Raw genomic sequence first — 19,334 nt, forward strand, 5'->3', positions numbered from 1 at the left:
GACCTATAATAGCAAGTTACTATAGTTTCGGCAAAAATCCGACTAAGTCCGATGACATTGTTGTATGACGGTCACCGATTTGCCTTGGTCGCCTTCTTCGGTGGTAGATTGACGATCACCAGAGCATTGTTTGATTTTTATCTGAACTGTGGTGACTGACTATTACATGTCAAAAATTGGTTTGTGATCTTCGATACATGAAAATAGTATATTGATGGACATAATTGTAACTTTTAAAATTAAAAATTCAAGGTATAATTAACTTTTCATATGAAGTTTATGCGCATGTTTGACTATTTTTCATTTTGTGTTCTATTGATGATATTTATGAGGGAATTACAATTCAAATAGTATACTCCGAAGGGTAAAACTCATTCTTTCTTGACATCCCAATTTTATTGAGAAAGAAAATTAGGTGACTAACAATTGTGACCAATTGTTTTGAAGATTAATTAAAACGTGTCATTTCAATAATGAGTAAAGAGATATGATTAAATATCATTAGCATACCATGTTAGCTTGTGACTCAACTAAAAATAAGTTGATGCATCATTATTTGAAAGTATAGTGAAAATGAGTCATAAAATATTAATTTGGAATGAAACATTAACTTAATGATAACTTTTACTTTATTATGTAAAATAATGATGTGTCAATTTGTCATTAGTTAACACACATGTTGACGTGGATCTTACTAATATTTGTTAGGCATTTGGGCCTTTACTTTGATGGCATTTAGTGGGCCTTTGTTTATTTTATTTATAAATAACATTTGGGTAATAAAAAAAAAAAACTACAGAATATAAATAATTTGCGAATATAAATATTGTGAAGAAGCTACTCCCAACGATATCTGCAAAGAGAAGGTTGTGTATTTCATTATAGGGGAGCAGTTAAAAAAAAAAATGTGAGGCCAATAAGATTGTGAATCCCATTACGGAGAGCAGTAAAAAAGAGTGAGGCCAATGTAATTAGAATATTTCAAGTGAGATTGTCATTTGTTAGCAAAAAAATTGGCAAATTTTAGTAAAGACTTAAACATAAAATAAATATTTGTTTATTGCAATCCCGATTAAACATCAAATATATGGACTAAAATCATGATTTTAAGGAATACAAATTAACTAAAAAGCACCATATGCATGTCCTCTAGCTATAATATAATGACAATTCAAGAAAACAACAATTGCCCGAAAAAAAAATAACAGTACCATTACAATATATTTATTAACTAATTAATTAGGTCCTAGAATCCAATTCCATGATGGTGCTGAGGTTCATTGGGTGCATGTACTGGGGGGAGCCAGCGAAGATCCCCTCCACAATTATCCTGTTTGCCTTTTCTGATGGATGGAATGGATCCCAAAACGCATATATATCCCTGTTCGGGCATAAGTTTGATGCCTGAGTGCACAGTCCTATTCCGTTGTATGGTCCTTGCCCACAACATGCCACTTTTGAAGTCACAAATCCTGTAACACTCCAAACACGTACTTAAAACATGAGGAATTTGAAGCCTCCCGCCAAAACAGATATCTCAAAATTTTATGAGAGACAATTTTCATCGTTTAATTATAGTAAAATATAATAATACTTTTCATCCTTCAATTATGCATGCCGTCACTTTTCACACCCTCAATTGTCTTTGAAGTAATTTTTTTCAAAAATCACCTACTCAACAACGTTGCCCTCCACTGAGGCTCGAACCCACTCCCATCATCCATGTGAGAGTGTTAACCGGGACAACGGGTGCCACTAGACCACAAGATTCATTTATTTTATTTAAAGTTCCTTATAATTTGTAAAACTGATTTTTAAAGTTAATACGGAGTAGTATTATGGTAAGTTATAATGTATTAGGATTTAGAAGAAATAAATTAAGATGGATTGAGTGAAAGTACCAAATGCCTGAGGGTTGAAGATGAAGTCCATGTGCATATTGTAAGTGTTAGCGGCTATAAAAACATCGGCTTTGAGCTCACTGTTGAGCTCGGCTAACATTTGGGTCAGCTGGGGGTTGAACAAGGCAGCGGCGCGCATCAAATCAACAGCACACTCCCCGGCTCGGCTCCTCTGAGCCAGCTCCGCAGGTACACACCCAATTGGTCCGGTTCCTGTAACAATTACCCTTCTAGCTCCCATATCATATAGTCTCTGCAAAATAAAATTTAAAAAATAAAAATAAAAATAAAAATGGTGAGTCTATAGTAAATGTTCTTTCAACCAAACTATGAAATATATATATTTCCTAAATTTTTAGTGTTAGAGTATGATTGTGTATATATTATTATCTTAAAGACTTAAAGTAGTGAACCCATGATTTGACTAGTTTTGAGTTATGAATGAAATATGTAGTTCCTACACGATAGTATACTAGGGTAAATTTTACTATTGAGAAATTCTTAGTCACAATTTAAAAGTGTGCACGAAGTAAGCCTATTTTTGTATAATATACTACGTGAATCACATCAGAGACGTAAATTGTATTACGAAAAATCTTATACAACTGGCTAGATTATGTAAATCCTACTCCGTTGTAATAGTCTGCAAATCACATTAAGAAAATCTTATGTGATTGATTGGATCAGGTAAATCATACTCTGTAATAGTATACAAATCACACAAGAGAGATAAATCATTGTAGGAAGATCTTGTGCAATTGATTGGATTTGGATGGTGTTAAAAAGAACCTAACTCATGACCATCCAAGTATAAGAGTCATGTTTCTCTCACTCGATTACTAATTTCGATTTTCAAGGCACGATCTAAGGGCATCTCCGATGGGAGGAGAAAGAAGGGAGATTATGTGTTGGAGGGGAGAGAAGCATATATGTTCCAGAGAGAGATTTATGGTCAAAACAACATTAAATGTTGAAAGTGTGAACATCATTTAATGATGTTCACACCATTTATCATTATTATTATTTTAAAAAGGAAATTACATCAGTCTCAAAAAGGTTTAAAAAAAAAGAGGGGGAGGGATGGGGGATGGAGAAAAAATAGGAGATCGGGAAAATTGGCTCACAAAATAAAGAATATAGTTGGTGATGGCTTAACTAGTTTAAGCTAAGAACACGTAGTTAATAATTAAAGGAACAAAAAATCAGAGTGTCCTCTGACAATTGTATCTAATACTTTTATGTCTCATTATGTTTGTCACCTAACACAAATATTTACTATTAAATTGACAAAATTCAGAATTTAAAATGTAATTGTCACAAAACATTTAAAAAAATTCTAATATATTTGTGTTGGTGTCGTACATATATAGCCGGTGGGACATTAAATTGTGTCTCAGGAACCATTTAAATGCATATAGTTGGTGAAGGAGTTGAGAGCTTTAATGGTGAAGTGAAACAGGAACCATTTAATTCTCTGCCTTCCACACCAACCCACAACGTACAAGCATGCATTTCCTTAATAGTTTCATCATTTTTGTCATGTCTACAATTCATTACATAGTATATAATATTGGAAAAAAATGTTAAATTAAAGTCAAACGAACAATTCAATCCTTAAATAAAAAACTAAATCAACTAAAATATTTAATTGAATTCTAAATTCAAATGTTTATTAGCAAGTTAGTGCTTTTTAGGTTAGCATGTTGAAATTTCACACCAGGACTCATTATGAGCACGAGACACTAATCGTCCTTCCAATTAATACGTTAATAAAAAATTATCTTCTATAATCTTATCAGGTTATAATGTGGGACTTTTGGGCCGGGGATTATCTATTTTAAATTTTTGTGGGCAATAGTAATAAAAATAATAATGTATGGGGGATGAGAGTTAACCTGAAGAATTTTGCGATACTCGGAAATGAGAAAGGGAACGTATTCGGGAATAGTGAACTGGCGAGATCTGGCGGAGAAGGGCACCAAGTAGTAGTTGTTGACGAAATCGTTGCCGCCGAGAGTGATGAGCACCAGGGCCTTGTTAACCAGCTGCTTGGCATCAGCCGCGCCGATCAGATCGCTCACCCGCCTCTGATATTCTTGAAAATAATCCAGCTGATTCCCAATTCTGATTATATTCATCTGCAAATTAAAACCACACATGCATATATGCATCCTTAATTTCAAATTTCTATAATGGCGCTTACACATTCAGATAGTAATTGCAGATTTATGATCGAGAAATCAATTTGAGATGGATGGGATGAACATACAAACTGAACGCCGGTGTCATTGAGGATTCCGACGCCGGCGGAAGCGAAGTTGGCTCCGACAAGAAGCTTCTCTCCCTTTAGATCTGGACTCAGACATGGCAACGTTGGCTCCATCCCCAATCGCTCACCTTTTTTGTTTTACAAAAAATAAGAAACTGTTATGATAGATGTTGCATGCATGAAGAGTTAGGATTAAAATATGTAATAATGGACAACTCGGACACTCAGTTAAGCTGATCAGACTACTGACTTTATAATTATAAGATTATAAGTTTAACTTTGAACTATAACCACCTATTGACGGACTTAGCTTGGGCCAGTCAACTATTACCTCATTGTGACCCATTGGAGGCTAGGATCACAAGGTAAGATTTACACAATGCACACACATGCATTGGGTTAGTTAGTGATGGCGGGTTTCCACCTCACTCAAAAAAAGTGGTAGGCCATCCAACAGCTGAGTGAGGATTTGACTGCCACAAACAACATCTTGAAGTTAGGGATTCCCAATAAGTTGGACTTTAGGCCCTTGGGCTTCTTAGATTAGAAATTAGGCTCCTAAATTGATGGAGCTTAATTCATTGTGTGCAGAGTCAACAATAAGGACGGACTGAAATACTGCTTAGACTACTTGGATTTATATCCTTTAGGGTGGGCAACATAATGTATATATATATTATAGAAAAATGTAATAGCATGCAATAACGTACTAATGATATCTGGAATGTTGAGGCCATTAGAAAAGCGGCCGGTGGCTCGATGGGTGGGGTAGTCGATGCCGTAAGGCGGGCCGTCGGCGCGGGCAGTGGTGGCCAGGTAGTTGTTGTTGCCATTATCGACCAGGGAGTCTCCGAAAACGAAGAACGCCCGACACTCTGCCCGACCAAAAAACACTACTGTGAAAGCCAGCAGGCCGAGGATACCAGGATTGGGCAACCAAGAACAACAACCGGATGAGGAACTCATTATCCTAGCTACTATACAAGTATACAACTAACAAAAATTGTGAAGCTAAAGCTAGGATCTGTAAGTGTGATGAAGAACTGAGGAGTCTTCTCTTGAATATATAAGCACCAAAATGATAACTGGGCAGTGACATATATGGACCACTCTGATCAAACAGATCAGAGAATTCAATGTTGCAGTAAATCCTTCTGGTTTTCTAAAACTGGATGGGTGGTTGTTATTTTAAGATTCATACAATAGCCGATCAAAGAGACAGAGAAACAGGAATCGGGCAACTCATCCAAATTGGTCAAATTGTTGGCTTAGTAACTATAAAATTTCAAGTTAATCTTTCAGTGAATTGAAAGCAAACTATTGAATTTCATAGTTTGAGATGATCAGATATGGATAAACTAGACTTGTTTAACTCTATGTAGTCGTTTGTTGGTTAGGATCACAAGATAAAATATACCTAATGCACATTCTCAAATAATGATTGTGAATTTTTCCTATCATACGATCACCCAGAGAAAAAGGAATAAATTGAAGTGCGTGGCAGGCTGGCAGGTTAGTTGCTTCAAGTAAATATTGTATAGTCATATGATCCAGTGGAGTACGTGGACCGACGGATGCAGCAATAACTTGTGAGTTTTTAGTGCATGGTACTATGGTAGTTAAATGTGCCATTACTCCCATGTTATGTGCTTTAAAAGAATAGTAAATCACATAAATGTTCTCTCCACTATATAGTAATATTGATACTTAAGTTTTAGATTTTAAATTTCGTTCAAATCATTGACTATTAGAACTGTATATATTGTTTTGCAAAAAAAAAAAAAGAGGTCATAACATACCACACCAATATTGTCCACAAAATTAAGACTTCCATGTATTTTGCTCTATCGATGAATTCCCTTACCATTATTATCATATAAAGAGTATATATGACTAGTGTAATTAATTTTTGATGTTGATTACAAAGATACTTTGTCAATTAAATTGTGAAAATGCTATGTAGGCTATAAATGAAGGTCACATCAAAGAAGTGATATTGCAAGTGGCAATTGTACGTATATCCCCCTTCCTAGCTACCATCCCCAAATTGATGATGAATAGTACTTTATATAGCACCCTAGCCTTTATTATCATATAAAGCATTTTCACACAATGTCCTTAATTATCTGGAAAACATATAACATACTAGCATACAAATATATATTTGAAATTGGTCTATATATAAGTACCTAAAAGAAATGACCGAGTAGATAAAGTATGATTCTCATACTAAAAAGTTACGAGGTCGATTGTTGTCAAAACCCTCTCAGTCTAGCCTATTGAATTATTACACATGAGCGGAGTTTATCGAGAATACTCTCTCAGTCTCTCAATTGAACTCATCGAACTATTATACATGAGCAGAGTTTATCGAGGATAATTAGTCTTAACTGCTTTTATATAGAATTAGAGATGTTTGCCCCTAATAAGGAAGGGATTGAACAATGGCATGTGTAAATCAATGGTGTGGGGCTGCATTTCAGCTACCCCCAGAGACTTTATGCTGCTTTCAAGTTAATTCTTCAACCAGTCCCAGTATGAACTTTTGCAAATGGGATTTAAATTTTTCATTCTTTGTTTTTAAATTTTGGGGAGATATATAGTCCTCTTAATTTAGAGGCTACGATTACTTTAATTGGAATTGTTCATAAATTTAATTGGTAGTGATGAGGGTGCGGGTGGTGGGTGGTGGGTCGGAATTGTTCATAAATTTAATTGGTAGTGATGAGGGTGCGGGTGGTGGGTGGTGGCCGTGATGACGGTTGGAAGTGATTGGTTGTTCTATTGGTGCAAATGAAAAATGACTTTCCCTCTAAAATATAAAAGTCATCTTTTTTAAATGTTAACTATTTTTCATTGACAAACTCATTATGTTTTATTGACTTTAAATTTTTATGGTTGTCAACATTGAAAATCGAAAAATGAAACTGTTATTGATGCATGGATGATTTGTCAACGTGCCAGGACAAAATCTGCAGTGCCACCCTGCAAACAGCCTGTAACTTTCAATTATATTATGTTGTGGGTCCCTTCAAGTTAACTTACGCGCCAGTAAATTATTTTTTTTTTTTTTTTTTTTGAAGATGCCAGTAAATTAGTTTTAATGTAGAAATTCATGGTATGAAGATAAATATGTATAATCTTTTTTTTTTTAATCCAATTTATACTCTCTGAACTTGTTTTTCTTTTTTTGAGTACTACTGACTTTATTACACTGTAGTATCTGTTCATAACTACTTTCTTTGAAAGTGTTAAAGTACAAAAAGTTAATATTATTTTTACTTAAACTCAATCTTATAACATTCCATATAACACTGTAGTATCTGTTCATAACTACTTTCTTTGAAAGTGTTAAAGTACAAAAAGTTAATATCATTTTTACTTAAACTCAATCTTATAACATTCCATATAAGATAATCACTACGTGTCATTTAAGTATAATATGCTTGACATGAATGTGTATAATCTAATACAGAAGATGTGCACAGTTTATTTTATTTTTATTTGTTTTTTGAATTGGTGTAGTAAACTCGTCACTATAACCCAATTATGTACATAATAACACGATATTACATCTCATACCATATTTACACAATAGTACCGTGTGAGTGGCTTGTCACGCCGTTCTCTTTTGTTGCTGATATTTTGATTTAATGAATTGAATTATCTTTTTCCTTCCAAAAAAAGAATTAAAATTGATACAATTGATATATATAACACGGAACATATATATATATAGATTTAATTTCAATTTACATTTATGCCATGATGTGAACTTGTGTATCATTATGCACCGTTGATCTCATGATTTATACTGATTTTGATATGGTAGATACGCATGGTAGATACGCATCACTGCACAGCTGCGCTGCGCTACTCTTAATTTGTATCTTGATCTTTCAATCTCATATCTCAACGGTGTGAAACCGCTGCACCACTCTTTATATCTTGATTTTCCAGTCTTACATCTCAACGGTGTAAAACTGCTGCACCACTTTTTACATCTTGATTTTTTAATCTCACATTTCAATGGTGTGTGACCACTTTTTACATCTTGATTTTTTAATCTCACATTTCAATGGTGTGTGAGATTCACAAGTTTACGTTACACTTGAAACAGTCTCTATATATTTGTTGTAAATTACACCATTGAATCTTGCATATATAATTTGTATGGATGCTCGCATGATCAGATTAATAAAGATTAATAAAGAATAGGATCGGAGAAGGGAATTGAAGAACTAGCTATAAGTTAAATATCTCCATTTTATCAAATATAATAATATTTTCATTTTTAATCTTTTAACTATCTCAAATTTGATAGATATGAGTAAGTAGTACTAAGAAAAAAAAAATCAAATTCAAAATATTTTAATATCCTCATTTTATCAAAATATATTTTAATATTCTGAACTAAACTTAGTAATTAAAAAAATTAAAAGTGAATAAATCTATAATTAAAGACCAAAAAGGCTTTTTAACCAACATTCCACTAATTAATAAGACATATTTATCCCCAATGAAATGAAGCATTAATTTTAGATACTTTCACTAGAAAGAATTTATTAATTTTTTTCCAACGAATTAAGAAAATTAAAAATGCAAATTTAAATTCTTAAATTAATAGAAATGGTTGTATTCTAATAGAATCTATAATAAAGAAAGATCCTCCGCCACAAAATAAATAAAAATGTTTTAAATCGTTTATAACGAAAAAGAATAGCCAAACACCATGTGCTCTAAAAATGTTTTAAATCGTTTATAACGAAAAAGAATGGCCAAACACCATGTGCTCAGATGACATATTTGTAACATCTGTAAATGATTAAACCTAGATGATGAATAATTATGATATTTTTATAAATAATAAAAAATAAATTTATTATTTTATTTACAAAAATATACCCTTCATATAGTACGTAAAATCCATGGATAAAAGAAAACTAGCAAGTAGCAACTAGCAACATTAAAAAAAAAAAAAAAAAAAAAAAAAAAAAAAAAAAGAAGCAAGCAAGCTGGTCGGGGCGAAATCGTAAATTATTATAATATCTTAGTCCACAAGTTATTACTTAACATAGTGTTATGCGTAACCACAACTACTAAAACTATTCGCATAATCATATTTAATTTTTTTTATGTTACACTTTTTTTCCCATCTTAGTAATTACTATATAGAAATAGACACTTAAAAAGTGTACTACATCTTACGTGAGACTATGTAGAAGTCTCATACAAGACTTATAAACATGTCATGTGTAAAAATCTCACACAAGACTTATATATACATGTCTCACGATTTCACATAACTTATATATACACTGTTTTATGTAACATAGGTCCAATACAAGACTTATATATACATCTCTCTAACGTGATACGAACTTACATATACGCGTACGTCTCACGTGTCACAAGACTTCCGTCGGCGCAATGGAATCCATTGTTGTCCTTGGGAAACTCCGGCCACCCTCTATTGTTTTCCTCGTCTAGCAAGCTCGGCGCCGGCGTCTCCCACAGCAAATACTTGCCGTCGCGGTCCCGGAAAACGGAGGCTTCGTCCAGCACCGAGCACTCCTCCGCGTACCACTCCTTCCCCTCCGACATTTCGCTGGTGGCGGTGGCGGAGGAGCCGGGGGAGGAGGATAGGTAGTGCTCGTCGCCGATGTTGAATCCGGCGCCGCCGCCGGTGGCGGAGCCGGGGGAGGAAGCGTCGTCGAGGAGGTTGAGTTTGGCGGACGGCCCGTATAGTCTTCGGGCCGCGTCGTCGTAGGCTCGGGCCGCCTCGAGGGCGGTGTTGAACGTGCCGAGCCAGACTCGGGCCCCGCGGTTGGGCTCGCGGATCTCGGCCACCCATTTGCCCCAGGTCCGCTGCCGGACGCCCCGGAAAGTGCAGAGCGCGTTTTCCGGGCCGCCCTTCCCCCTCATGCAGCCTTTCCTCGACCGGCCCACGTTGGACTTCTTGACCGGACCGGTGTTTGCGGGTTTTCCCGGAACGACGTCGCTCTTGCCGATCGGGACTCGAACGTTAATCGTACTGTCTCCATTACTTTCTTCCATGGATATGATATGATGTTACTTAATTTCAGGTGATATGATCGTGCATGAGTGTTGCATAGAGTTAATGTTAATGGTGATTTATAGTGGAGGGGGAGATGACATGTGTGAAATCTGAGACTCCTGTCCATATTACAACTGGAGAACTCCACCACGTGTCCTCACCTCCGCTCCCCAATTGTCTCCCGCTTACCGTCCTACGTTAGTTAGTTGTCTTCGCTTTCTTCTTTGCTTTTGCTACATACATATCCATATGTATTGTATATACACAAATTCAGCAAACTGTTTTCTCTTGAATTTTCATCACTTACCTCACTCCATTTTATTAGTTTTTCTTCACAAGTTGTTCAAGTGAGAGGACTAATTTTCATTTAAAATTGGTGTTTTGATCCAAAATTTTAAAATTAAAAACGTTACTCTATTTTGACTCAAAAGTAGGTTAGGGTTCACCCCAAAAGAAATTAAACTAATTATATCTCACAAAAACATTATTAGTCTGTGTTAAGGCTCATTTATCATTTGCCAAAACTTAATTATATGAGACACAGAAACTTCTGTGAAAATCTGTCTGAGACATGAAAGAGATACCTCAAGCACTTTCAATCCCTGTTATATATGTGTACAGATAGTCTAGACAATACTTTGATACGAAACTCATTAACATAACATATTATAAAAATCAAATTTATTATTTTTCAGTTATATTAACAATTGACTTACCAACTGCCTGAATCTACTAGATTTTATATATATATATATATATATATATATATATATATATATATATATATATATTGTTTTTTTGGATTGTTGAGGATGTCCCACATGATACCATTCAACTGGATGCAGAGTTACGTTGAACGAGCCTGTCTTGCATTGGGATGATGATATGATGACAATCTTATCAGGCATGGATTTGATCGGTGAGGATTATATTAATTATATAATACTGAATTGATGGAAGTGGGTAGGTAGGTTCAATGTATGTAACAACCTCATCCAATACAGTCTTTTATCAATGTATCATCTTTACCAAAACTACAAATTAAGCAGAGCGTTGATATTCGTGCAGTATTGAGAAGGGTATGCATATGGGAATGGAATCAATGCATGGATAGAAAGTTGATATATAATTATATTATATTATTAAAAGAACTAACTAACATGCATATGTGCATGCATGTATATAAAGGTGGTAGCTAGGGTGGGGGTTATATATTGCAGCAGATGAGAGAAAGTGTGCGTTGGTGGAGGCCGGCGGCGGCGTATAGATAGTATATATAGCTAAGAACTAATTAAGGTGGTTGTATAGTAATATAATGCATGAAGTGTCACGTAGGTAGAGCCTTTAAGAGCCAGGTGTTAGGTGTAGTTAGATTGTGTCATGTGTGTATATATTCCTTCCATCCCTAAACTGTGGAGTGTGGAAGTTGGCTTCTTTATTGCATGCCTCCATACAAGACCCTTTCACAACCACCCACGACTCCCGCCCTTTTTTTTTTTCTGTTTTTTTTTTTAAAAATTTTTCTTTTTTCAGGTGCAGATGGAGACTCGTGCTATTTCATTTACACTTACATAAATTGTTAATATGAATTTTGTTAATTACTATATCAAATACTATCACTCATAATGTATGTTTAAAAGTAACCAACTTATCACGCTTAATTAGTACGTACAATCAAAACAACATATAGAGTTGTCTAAAAAAGAGTGACTGAGTGGCAGGAGTGTAGAACATGACTCTCCAGTTAGCTTGTTCTGTCATTGCCAACATTATCTTGGTTGAACCCATTTGTAACTATTGCATATATAGGAACAGATTTACCATGTCTTCACCAAAACTTAAAAATAAAATGAATAAAAATTGTGATATTCTAAACCAATATAATGAGCATGTTATGACAAAAACAGACAAGGTCTTTTCTTTTTTAGAAACGACGAGAATGATATATTTTGTACTAGTGCCACTTTCATTTACCAATGAGTAAAACTTCAGAAGAAAAATGAAAGTTCATATAATATTACTCTTAACAAGTCTTGAAATGCGTTTACTTTTAAAAAATACATTCAAAAACTTTTTAAATTGCAACAATGATCTCAAAGAATTTTGAGATATTTTTTTTTTGGGAAACAAAAACGTGTTTGAACGCAAAATAAAAATTGCCATATATCATGAGTAGTTCTCCTTTTATGTAAAGTACATTAGCACTTGGACTAAGTTGTAAAGGAATTGCACCCGTGACCCCAAATATAGAAAGAGTAACGTAACTACGTGCTAGTCCAACCTCAAAATTGTCCGTATTATTTCGTCACCCAAATCTCCAGAACATACATGGTCAAATTCATCCACGTCATGACTCCTATATATTATCATCACATCCCGAGGGCGACTACTTCGGTTCGGAGTGCTCAATATCAGGAGATTGGGGTAGGGCGGGAAAGTGAATTGCAATATTTACCACTTAGTAATTAAATTAGCTAGACTTACACCTGTCTCGTTATTTGTCTAGTTTAGTATAATCTTATGATAATTCTGTTGTACCGCCTAATTGATGTAGATTACATTGCCACTTAATTCAGTTAATTGGTCATCTTTTTCACCAGCTAAGGCACGTCATATTGGAACGTTAGGACTTAGGATTTGTATAAATTGATAAATATTATTAATGTTCAAACCAAGCTTAATACAGACTACAAAATGGGGTTACAACTTACAACCAAAAGAGAAAATGCATGAAGAACAATTCTAAGACACAAAATATAAGATACTACAAAATAATAAGTTTTCAAAAGTTAAATATTAAATGAGATATATATCAACTTTTGATTGATCTGAGCGCTGGCCACGTTGGCGGTGGGAGGTTAGAGGTTGACAGGTAGCAATAGTAGCTAGATAGCTTCATATTTGAAGCTTATAATATTGGTGTCTGTTGCTATATATATCTACCAAGATGATTTAATTTCAGTGCGCTGAAATTCTAATTAATATAATATATATATAAAAAAGGATTTATCGTAGCTATGCATTGCATATTTGCATGCACCAAAACTCAAATAAAGAAGATTATCTCAATGTGTCGAATTCAAGGCTAACATTCTAGCTTTCTGTGCTCATTCATCATATCCATCCATCAAGGCTAGCATTCTAGTTATGAGTTAATATCAATTTAATTTTTTACTTATTTATTTGTATTTAATTTGCAGGATGCCAGGATATATGGTTAATATAAACAACTTAAGATCATTGCTAAGTTTAAGTGATATATATATATATATGTGGTGATCGAGTATCTTATTCATGTAAAAATTGAAATGTCAAAGAAATGTAAAAAGGATTTAGAAGAATAAGTTGCAATGTTTAAGGAAATATCATATTGCAAATACACTTATAGAGAAGCAAGCCAATGAAGTTAAAACAAATTTAAGCTACTTTTTTTTTTTTTTAAAAAAATTTTAAGCTACTTTAATTTAACACGGTTAGCAAATAATAATGGAGAAATTCCTAATATACTAATCAATGCATTTTCATTAAGTGCTCGAAGTGATGAATAGTTATGAAAATTTGTCTTGTAAAGTTTCTGCTTGAATTTTGTGTCATATCTGTTATTGACATAATTCTTTTTTTGTTAAATTTAACACAATGGAGAATAAAAGCAAAGTAATTCACACGAATCCTGAGAAGTGAACATCTATAACATCTTCAAAAGCATGCTATAAATTAAAGTCATTACTTAGGACGGAGAATAAACGTTTAATGCACGTAGACTCAATACGCTTCGTGTTCACCATGAACTCAATTACACTAATTGTTTAAAAGAAAAACTTATTTAATCCTTTTTTTTTTCCTATTATTTGTTTTATTTTAATGAATAGTTGAATAACTTAAATCATCATATTCAATAAGTTAGGAACGACATGATCTAGAATAATCATGCCAAGTTTATTGCAAAACAAGCTAGGTATTTTCTCTCATATTGAAAAGCTGCGGCAATGGCCGAATCACTCATTGGGCATGTCAATAGTGTTTAATCCTATGTCAAATTTGGAAAAACCTCCCTCATGTTGGATTAAACTCAATGTTGAGACGTCGTTAGATGTGGCTAATAATATAAAGGAATTTGGATGGATTCTTATAGATGAATTTGACTCATTCACTACAACAGTGTCGGGTTTGCCAAGCACATGTGATTTTTCACTTAATTAGGAAGCAGAGGCAATGACAATTCATGAGGCTTTAAGTTAAATAAAACAGGTTAAACAGCATAACTTCTCTCAGTTCCTTATTGAAAAGGATGCACTCCTCATTGCTTAGAATCTAAGTGCTCCTAGTAGTGTTTCTTCTTTTGATATTATGATTTATGATTTTAGACATTATTAAAGATATTTTGAGCTAACTTAGGCAAGTGAATATCTCTTTTGTTAAGTAGTTTGCAAATAAGATTATTCAGAAACCCTTTTTGAGGTCTAACCGATTGGAGTGGTTTGTTAACCCTCTTCTTTTCCTTTGTAATGATCTTATGTTGGATGGTATTTAATATAATTATATTTTCTTTAAAAAATAAAACAAAAAAAAAACTGTGGACGAGGCTATGGAGATTTTCTTGTATTTGAAGTATGAGATATGCATTTCCCACATGTTTTAAAATTTACCCCTCTTCTTCCTGATATTGCACTTGAAGTGTTTACATTTTAGAATACTTTCATCCGAGTCCTCCTTCGCTACTATTCGTGCATTTTTCAGCCATAGACAACAAGTCACGAAGCTTCACGCTTGCAGTCGAAAGGGGAAAGATGAACCCTTCTGCGCCTCCGCGTCCTCCTCCGCTTCAGCCGCCGCCGCCCGCTGCAAGCTTTCATCTGCTGCCTCCGGCACCGCCTTCCTCTACAGGCTTTAATCCCCCGCCGCCGGCCACCAATTCCGCACCTCGCATTTTCTTCTCTCCCGGCTTCCACATCCCTCCCGCCGCCGCGGCGGCGTCTGATATCCCCGCCGCCCTCTCCGCCCTCACTTCTCTCCTCCGCCTATCTCAAACCACTCTCGATTCTCTCTCCAGTATACTCCCGGCCGCGTCCGCTCCCTCGGCGGCTACTCTCATCCCTTGCCCTTTCAACCCTACTCACCGTCTCCCTCCTCCCTCGCTATTCCACCACACTCTCCATTGCCTGCCTTCCTCTTCATCTGCTTCCTTGGATTCCCTAATTCAGTCCCGACGCTACCCCCATACGCTCCGCTCCTCTGCGCAGGGCAACGATGTCCAATTCACTCATCCTCTCCACGATCCCCAAGCCGAGCTATGCTTCTCTCTCGAAAGCTACTTCGATCATGACCAGGATAGTTTCTTCTACGCTAATTGTCCCGGTGTTGTAAGCTTCCCTGGCAAGGATCCGTCCCCTCCAATGCTCATTTTGCCCGGTTTCTTATTGTCTCATTGTTCCAATTCCGCGGAAAACTGTTCTATAGATCTGAAGGAGCTTCCTGTTGGCCGTACTCAGCTTCTTCCTTCTGAAATATACGCCATTAGGGTTGAAGTTCATTCATGGAATGATTATCCTTGCAGCTATTCGTATAGAATCCTCCGGGCTATACTGCGGCTAGAAATGAGTAGTTTGTGTTCTTTGCCAGCGTGGTTGATTGCCAATTCACCTAAGTATGGTGTAGTGATTGATGAGGCAATGAGCAATCATATAGTTTTGTTGTGTAAGCTGTGTTTGAAAGCTATTGTCAGTGAATCTGTTGGGTTAGCTAATGCAACTGGGAAACAAGAAGGCGATAAGGAATCAGCTTCGAGTGATAGGAGGCTTGAATGCCCCATCTTAGTTCGAGTATTGATGTGGTTAGCGTCCCAGCTATCTGTACTGTATGGTGAAATGAATGGAAGATTATTTGCAATCAACATTCTAAGGCAATGCATCTTGGATTATGCTTTGAAATCCTGTTTATTTTCTGGACTTCAACAAGCTACACTGGTACGAGAATTAAATGAAGTCAACAAAGAACATGAGGAGCCACTGGAAAGTAGTAAATCACATGAAAGTAGAAAGGAGAACAAGAGAAATGATGTAGAAGGTGGAACACTAGGTAAAAGCATGGTTTCTGTTTCTCAAGTAGCAGCAGCTGTTGCTGCATTGCACGAAAGATCAATACTCGAAGGAAAGATCAGAAAGCTGCAGGACTTGCGGCCAGTTTCTGTATCCCAACGGTATATTCACATCCTTGTTTATAGCTTGGTGATTTCAGAGCATTTTATTGCAATGGCATTATGCATCAGATTATGTGTGGAAATTATGGTATGCATGAATTAGGAGTACTTAGATTTGGACTTGCTTTAGACATTTGCTTGCCTTATCTTACATTTTGGTTCCATATTTCTTTGCGCTTACGCATTGGTAGGAACTGGCAATCGTCAATGATCTCTGCTCTGTATCTTTGTTTCTTTTATCTAATTTTCCATGGACTAGTGGGGTGGTTTTGTGTCAAAGTAGTTGGGGATAATGTTATGTGCACCCTTTCATAATGACAAAAAGGGTTAAATACAGTCCGTAAGGACAGCCCAGGTAGTAAGAGTGCTCTACCTACAGTCGAGAGGTTGGAGGTTCAATCCTCAAACCCCTGGGTTTGAGCCGGTCAGCTATGGGTAACCTAGGCTGGTTTACCTCCTTGTTGTCCATTGCCGGCTAGGGTAACAGGGCGAGGAGAAAACCTCCTTAAAAGAATAAGGGTTAAATACACTCTCAACTTAGGAGATATTGCAATAGCATTTATTTCAAATGCTCAGCATCTCAGAGGAGACATTTCTCTTAGTCCTGTGGATTAAGCTTGTATGGAGTAATAAACTTATCCACCTTGGGTTGGGACCAACAAAACCAGAATAGCAAAAGCAGAAAGCCAAATGAATTCTCTAATTTTTTCTTACACTATTGCACATGGGCCAAACCACACTAAAAGACTAAATCCCGAACAGGTTCTGATACCATGTTATAATATAAGATTGGGCTAGGGCCACATAGGCCAAACCACACAAAGACTGAATCCAATTAATTAACTAGTCTAACTCTTGGCAATATGCTCTCTCTTATTTTATCAATGTGGGACTCTTAACAATCGACAAGAAGAATAATGATCTCTAGAATCTAGCTCACCTTTCTTTTTCAGTGAATTTGGTTAACGGTGACAAGAACTCTGTGTTACCATTCTGACTGTGTTTTGATAATCTGACAACAGTTGGGTTACTTTTTTCCCTAGTGTACATTAACATTTGCAATGTGCTATTCTTTTCTTATGGTTAGTTATTCATGAGGTTGAGCAAATAGCTAAATCTTTTGCATTTTACAAGATAATAACATGTAATCAAATTATCCTTTAGAAACGTGGAGCATGCATATGTGGCAAAGAGAGCAGATGAGGAGAGGCAGAAACGGCCCAACTATAATGCTGTAATTGACCATGATGGGCTTCTTTGGCAGCGGTCACATAATAATCAGGTAGGCTATTGCCATGTTACTTGTAAATTGTATGGGTAAACTATTGACTGCAACTTTTCATTCTTTCCAAATCAAACCTCCACCCCACACCTAAGATGAGAAAAACATAAGGCATTGCATAATAGAGCAGTAAAGTGATTATAAAAGTCAGGATTTTGCTACCCTAGTTATTTATTTATTTTCTTTTAAACCGCACCACTACTAGAAATTATAAAGTAGTGTGTGACGGTGTAGAACATACATCACTCTTTTTTTGTAATTCCATTCTTCTCGTTATTACCAGGAAACAAATAAAATGAAGACAAGAGAGGAATTGTTAGCTGAGGAAAGGGATTACAAGCGCAGGCGAATGTCATATCGTGGCAAGAAAGTGAAGCGGTCAACTACCCAGGTAATATTTGATTTCACACCACTGTTCCTGTTGTTATAGAGAAACAAAGTTTGGAGTCTCATGCCAAAATTTCCAATGGCTACTGGTGCTGCATTAAGCTACTGAACTTCCTCTTGTTTGTGCATCTTAATTTGTCCAATTCCTTTGCTCTATTCTCATGGATTCATTTCCTGTGGGTTATACCCATATCTGTTAGGTTATGAGGGATATAATAGAGGAATACATGGAGGATATTAGGCAAGCAGGTGGAGTTGATTGCTTAACAAAAGGAGAAGAGGCGCAAGCTTCTATCTCAGGAAATTCTTCAATGCAAGGTCTTTACAGAGATGATGGAAAGTCCAATAAAAATAAAGTGGACTCATCTTTAATGAGGGAACAGTCACATCACTATATGAAAGGATTTCATTCTCATAGAGAAGCCCAATCATCAGACTTCAGAGATGACTCTTCCAAAGAGAGCACTCGAGATAGATCTCGTCACTCTCATGGAACTGTAGTTGCAGATAGAAGTGTTGGGAAAAATGGGCGTAGCAGGCGGGATTATTCTAGAAGCCCAGACAGGCTACAAAGCAGTACCTATACAAGCAAACAAGCAAGTGTACGGAGGAAGCATGATGATCGAGAAGCGTATAAAGAAGATTTTTCTCACAGCTCCAGTAGAAAACACCAAAAATCACATGATCGTAAGAGTCCTCACAGAGAGAGAATTGAGCGTAATTTAGACCCTGGAAAACGGAGGCGAAGGGAAACATACCAGGATCATAGACGCAATGAGTTCGAGGACAGATATAATCCTTCAGAATCTCATGATATCTACGAAGATAACGTCTAACTGTCATGGTAAGTTGGGTGGATGAGATCATTTGCTGAATTGCTGTTATGATGAGACTGGTTTCCACAAAAAGTAAAGATTAAGATTGTTAAAGTCTGAGTGGTTCTTCCTCCAGTGGGGTAAGTATTATGGCAGGAATTGTCCTGAATACCTCTTTTTATCGTTCTTTTTCAGAGATAAAACTAATTACATTTTTTCTTTGGCCCGTTTTCTCTTAAAAACTCGCAGTAGAAGTGAAACAAACAGGTTTCTGCAGTTTCATCTACATCTGTATCCTCCTCTGTATCCTTAAAATGATTATTCTATTATTGCTTATAGTTAAGTTTCTTTTCATTGTTACCTTCTCTTCCCAAAAAGGAGATTTCTGTCTTTTTTTTTTTTTTTTTTTTTTTTTGGTTATTTTTT

General features: G+C 35.8%; 3 protein-coding genes across 5 annotated transcripts; 1 reads left to right on the top strand and 2 right to left on the bottom strand.

Annotated features, from left to right (window-relative positions):
- Positions 1–1,041: 1,041 nt before the first annotated feature.
- LOC116021689 (GDSL esterase/lipase At5g33370-like) lies at positions 1,042–5,211 on the bottom strand. Its single transcript, XM_031262155.1, has 5 exons — positions 4,881–5,211; positions 4,171–4,298; positions 3,797–4,039; positions 1,902–2,154; positions 1,042–1,472 (listed from the first exon to the last, which is right to left on the bottom strand). Exons 1-5 carry the CDS (start codon positions 5,134–5,136, stop codon positions 1,240–1,242), a joined length of 1,113 nt encoding a protein of 370 aa, XP_031118015.1. The 5' UTR covers positions 5,137–5,211; the 3' UTR covers positions 1,042–1,239.
- A 4,257-nt stretch (positions 5,212–9,468) lies between these two features.
- LOC116021691 (dehydration-responsive element-binding protein 2D-like) lies at positions 9,469–10,271 on the bottom strand. The gene has a single exon (XM_031262156.1). The coding sequence runs from the start codon at positions 10,225–10,227 to the stop codon at positions 9,553–9,555; it is 675 nt and encodes a 224-aa protein (XP_031118016.1). The 5' UTR covers positions 10,228–10,271; the 3' UTR covers positions 9,469–9,552.
- A 4,682-nt stretch (positions 10,272–14,953) lies between these two features.
- Positions 14,954–19,268, top strand: LOC116021599 (U11/U12 small nuclear ribonucleoprotein 48 kDa protein). 3 transcript variants are annotated; one of them, XR_004099032.1, is made up of 5 exons: positions 14,954–16,424; positions 17,589–17,706; positions 17,990–18,097; positions 18,294–19,048; positions 19,158–19,268. XR_004099032.1 is itself a non-coding variant. In XM_031262036.1 (5 exons), the coding sequence occupies exons 1-4, from the start codon at positions 15,016–15,018 to the stop codon at positions 18,927–18,929; spliced, it is 2,271 nt and encodes a 756-aa protein (XP_031117896.1). In that variant the 5' UTR covers positions 14,954–15,015; the 3' UTR covers positions 18,930–18,937; positions 19,158–19,268. The 3 variants fall into 3 exon arrangements, 2 of the variants coding, with proteins under 2 accessions (XP_031117896.1, XP_031117895.1); XM_031262036.1 differs by having other exon boundaries at positions 18,294–18,937; XM_031262035.1 differs by having other exon boundaries at positions 18,294–19,268.
- The last annotated feature ends 66 nt before the right edge of the window (positions 19,269–19,334 follow it).

The sequence above is a fragment of the Ipomoea triloba genome, chromosome 6, assembly GCF_003576645.1.
Source record: "Ipomoea triloba cultivar NCNSP0323 chromosome 6, ASM357664v1".
In the NCBI taxonomy this organism is placed as follows: domain Eukaryota; kingdom Viridiplantae; phylum Streptophyta; class Magnoliopsida; order Solanales; family Convolvulaceae; genus Ipomoea; species Ipomoea triloba.

What these genes read in the sequence shown, in the direction of transcription:
- LOC116021689 (XM_031262155.1), bottom strand. Translation starts at nt 5,136, where the DNA reads ATGAGTTCCTCATCCGGTTGTTGTTCTTGGTTGCCCAATCCTGGTATC. An exon ending in CAACATTCCAGATATCATTA is followed by an intron (nt 4,299 to 4,880) that starts GTACGTTATTGC and finishes AAAACAAAAAAG; the next exon opens with GTGAGCGATTGGGGATGGAG. An exon ending in CTTCAACCCTCAGGCATTTG is followed by an intron (nt 1,473 to 1,901) that starts GTACTTTCACTC and finishes GGAGTGTTACAG; the next exon opens with GATTTGTGACTTCAAAAGTG.
- LOC116021691 (XM_031262156.1), bottom strand. Translation starts at nt 10,227, where the DNA reads ATGGAAGAAAGTAATGGAGACAGTACGATTAACGTTCGAGTCCCGATC.
- LOC116021599 (XM_031262035.1), top strand. Translation starts at nt 15,016, where the DNA reads ATGAACCCTTCTGCGCCTCCGCGTCCTCCTCCGCTTCAGCCGCCGCCG. An exon ending in AGCGGTCACATAATAATCAG is followed by an intron (nt 17,707 to 17,989) that starts GTAGGCTATTGC and finishes CGTTATTACCAG; the next exon opens with GAAACAAATAAAATGAAGAC. An exon ending in TGAAGCGGTCAACTACCCAG is followed by an intron (nt 18,098 to 18,293) that starts GTAATATTTGAT and finishes CATATCTGTTAG; the next exon opens with GTTATGAGGGATATAATAGA.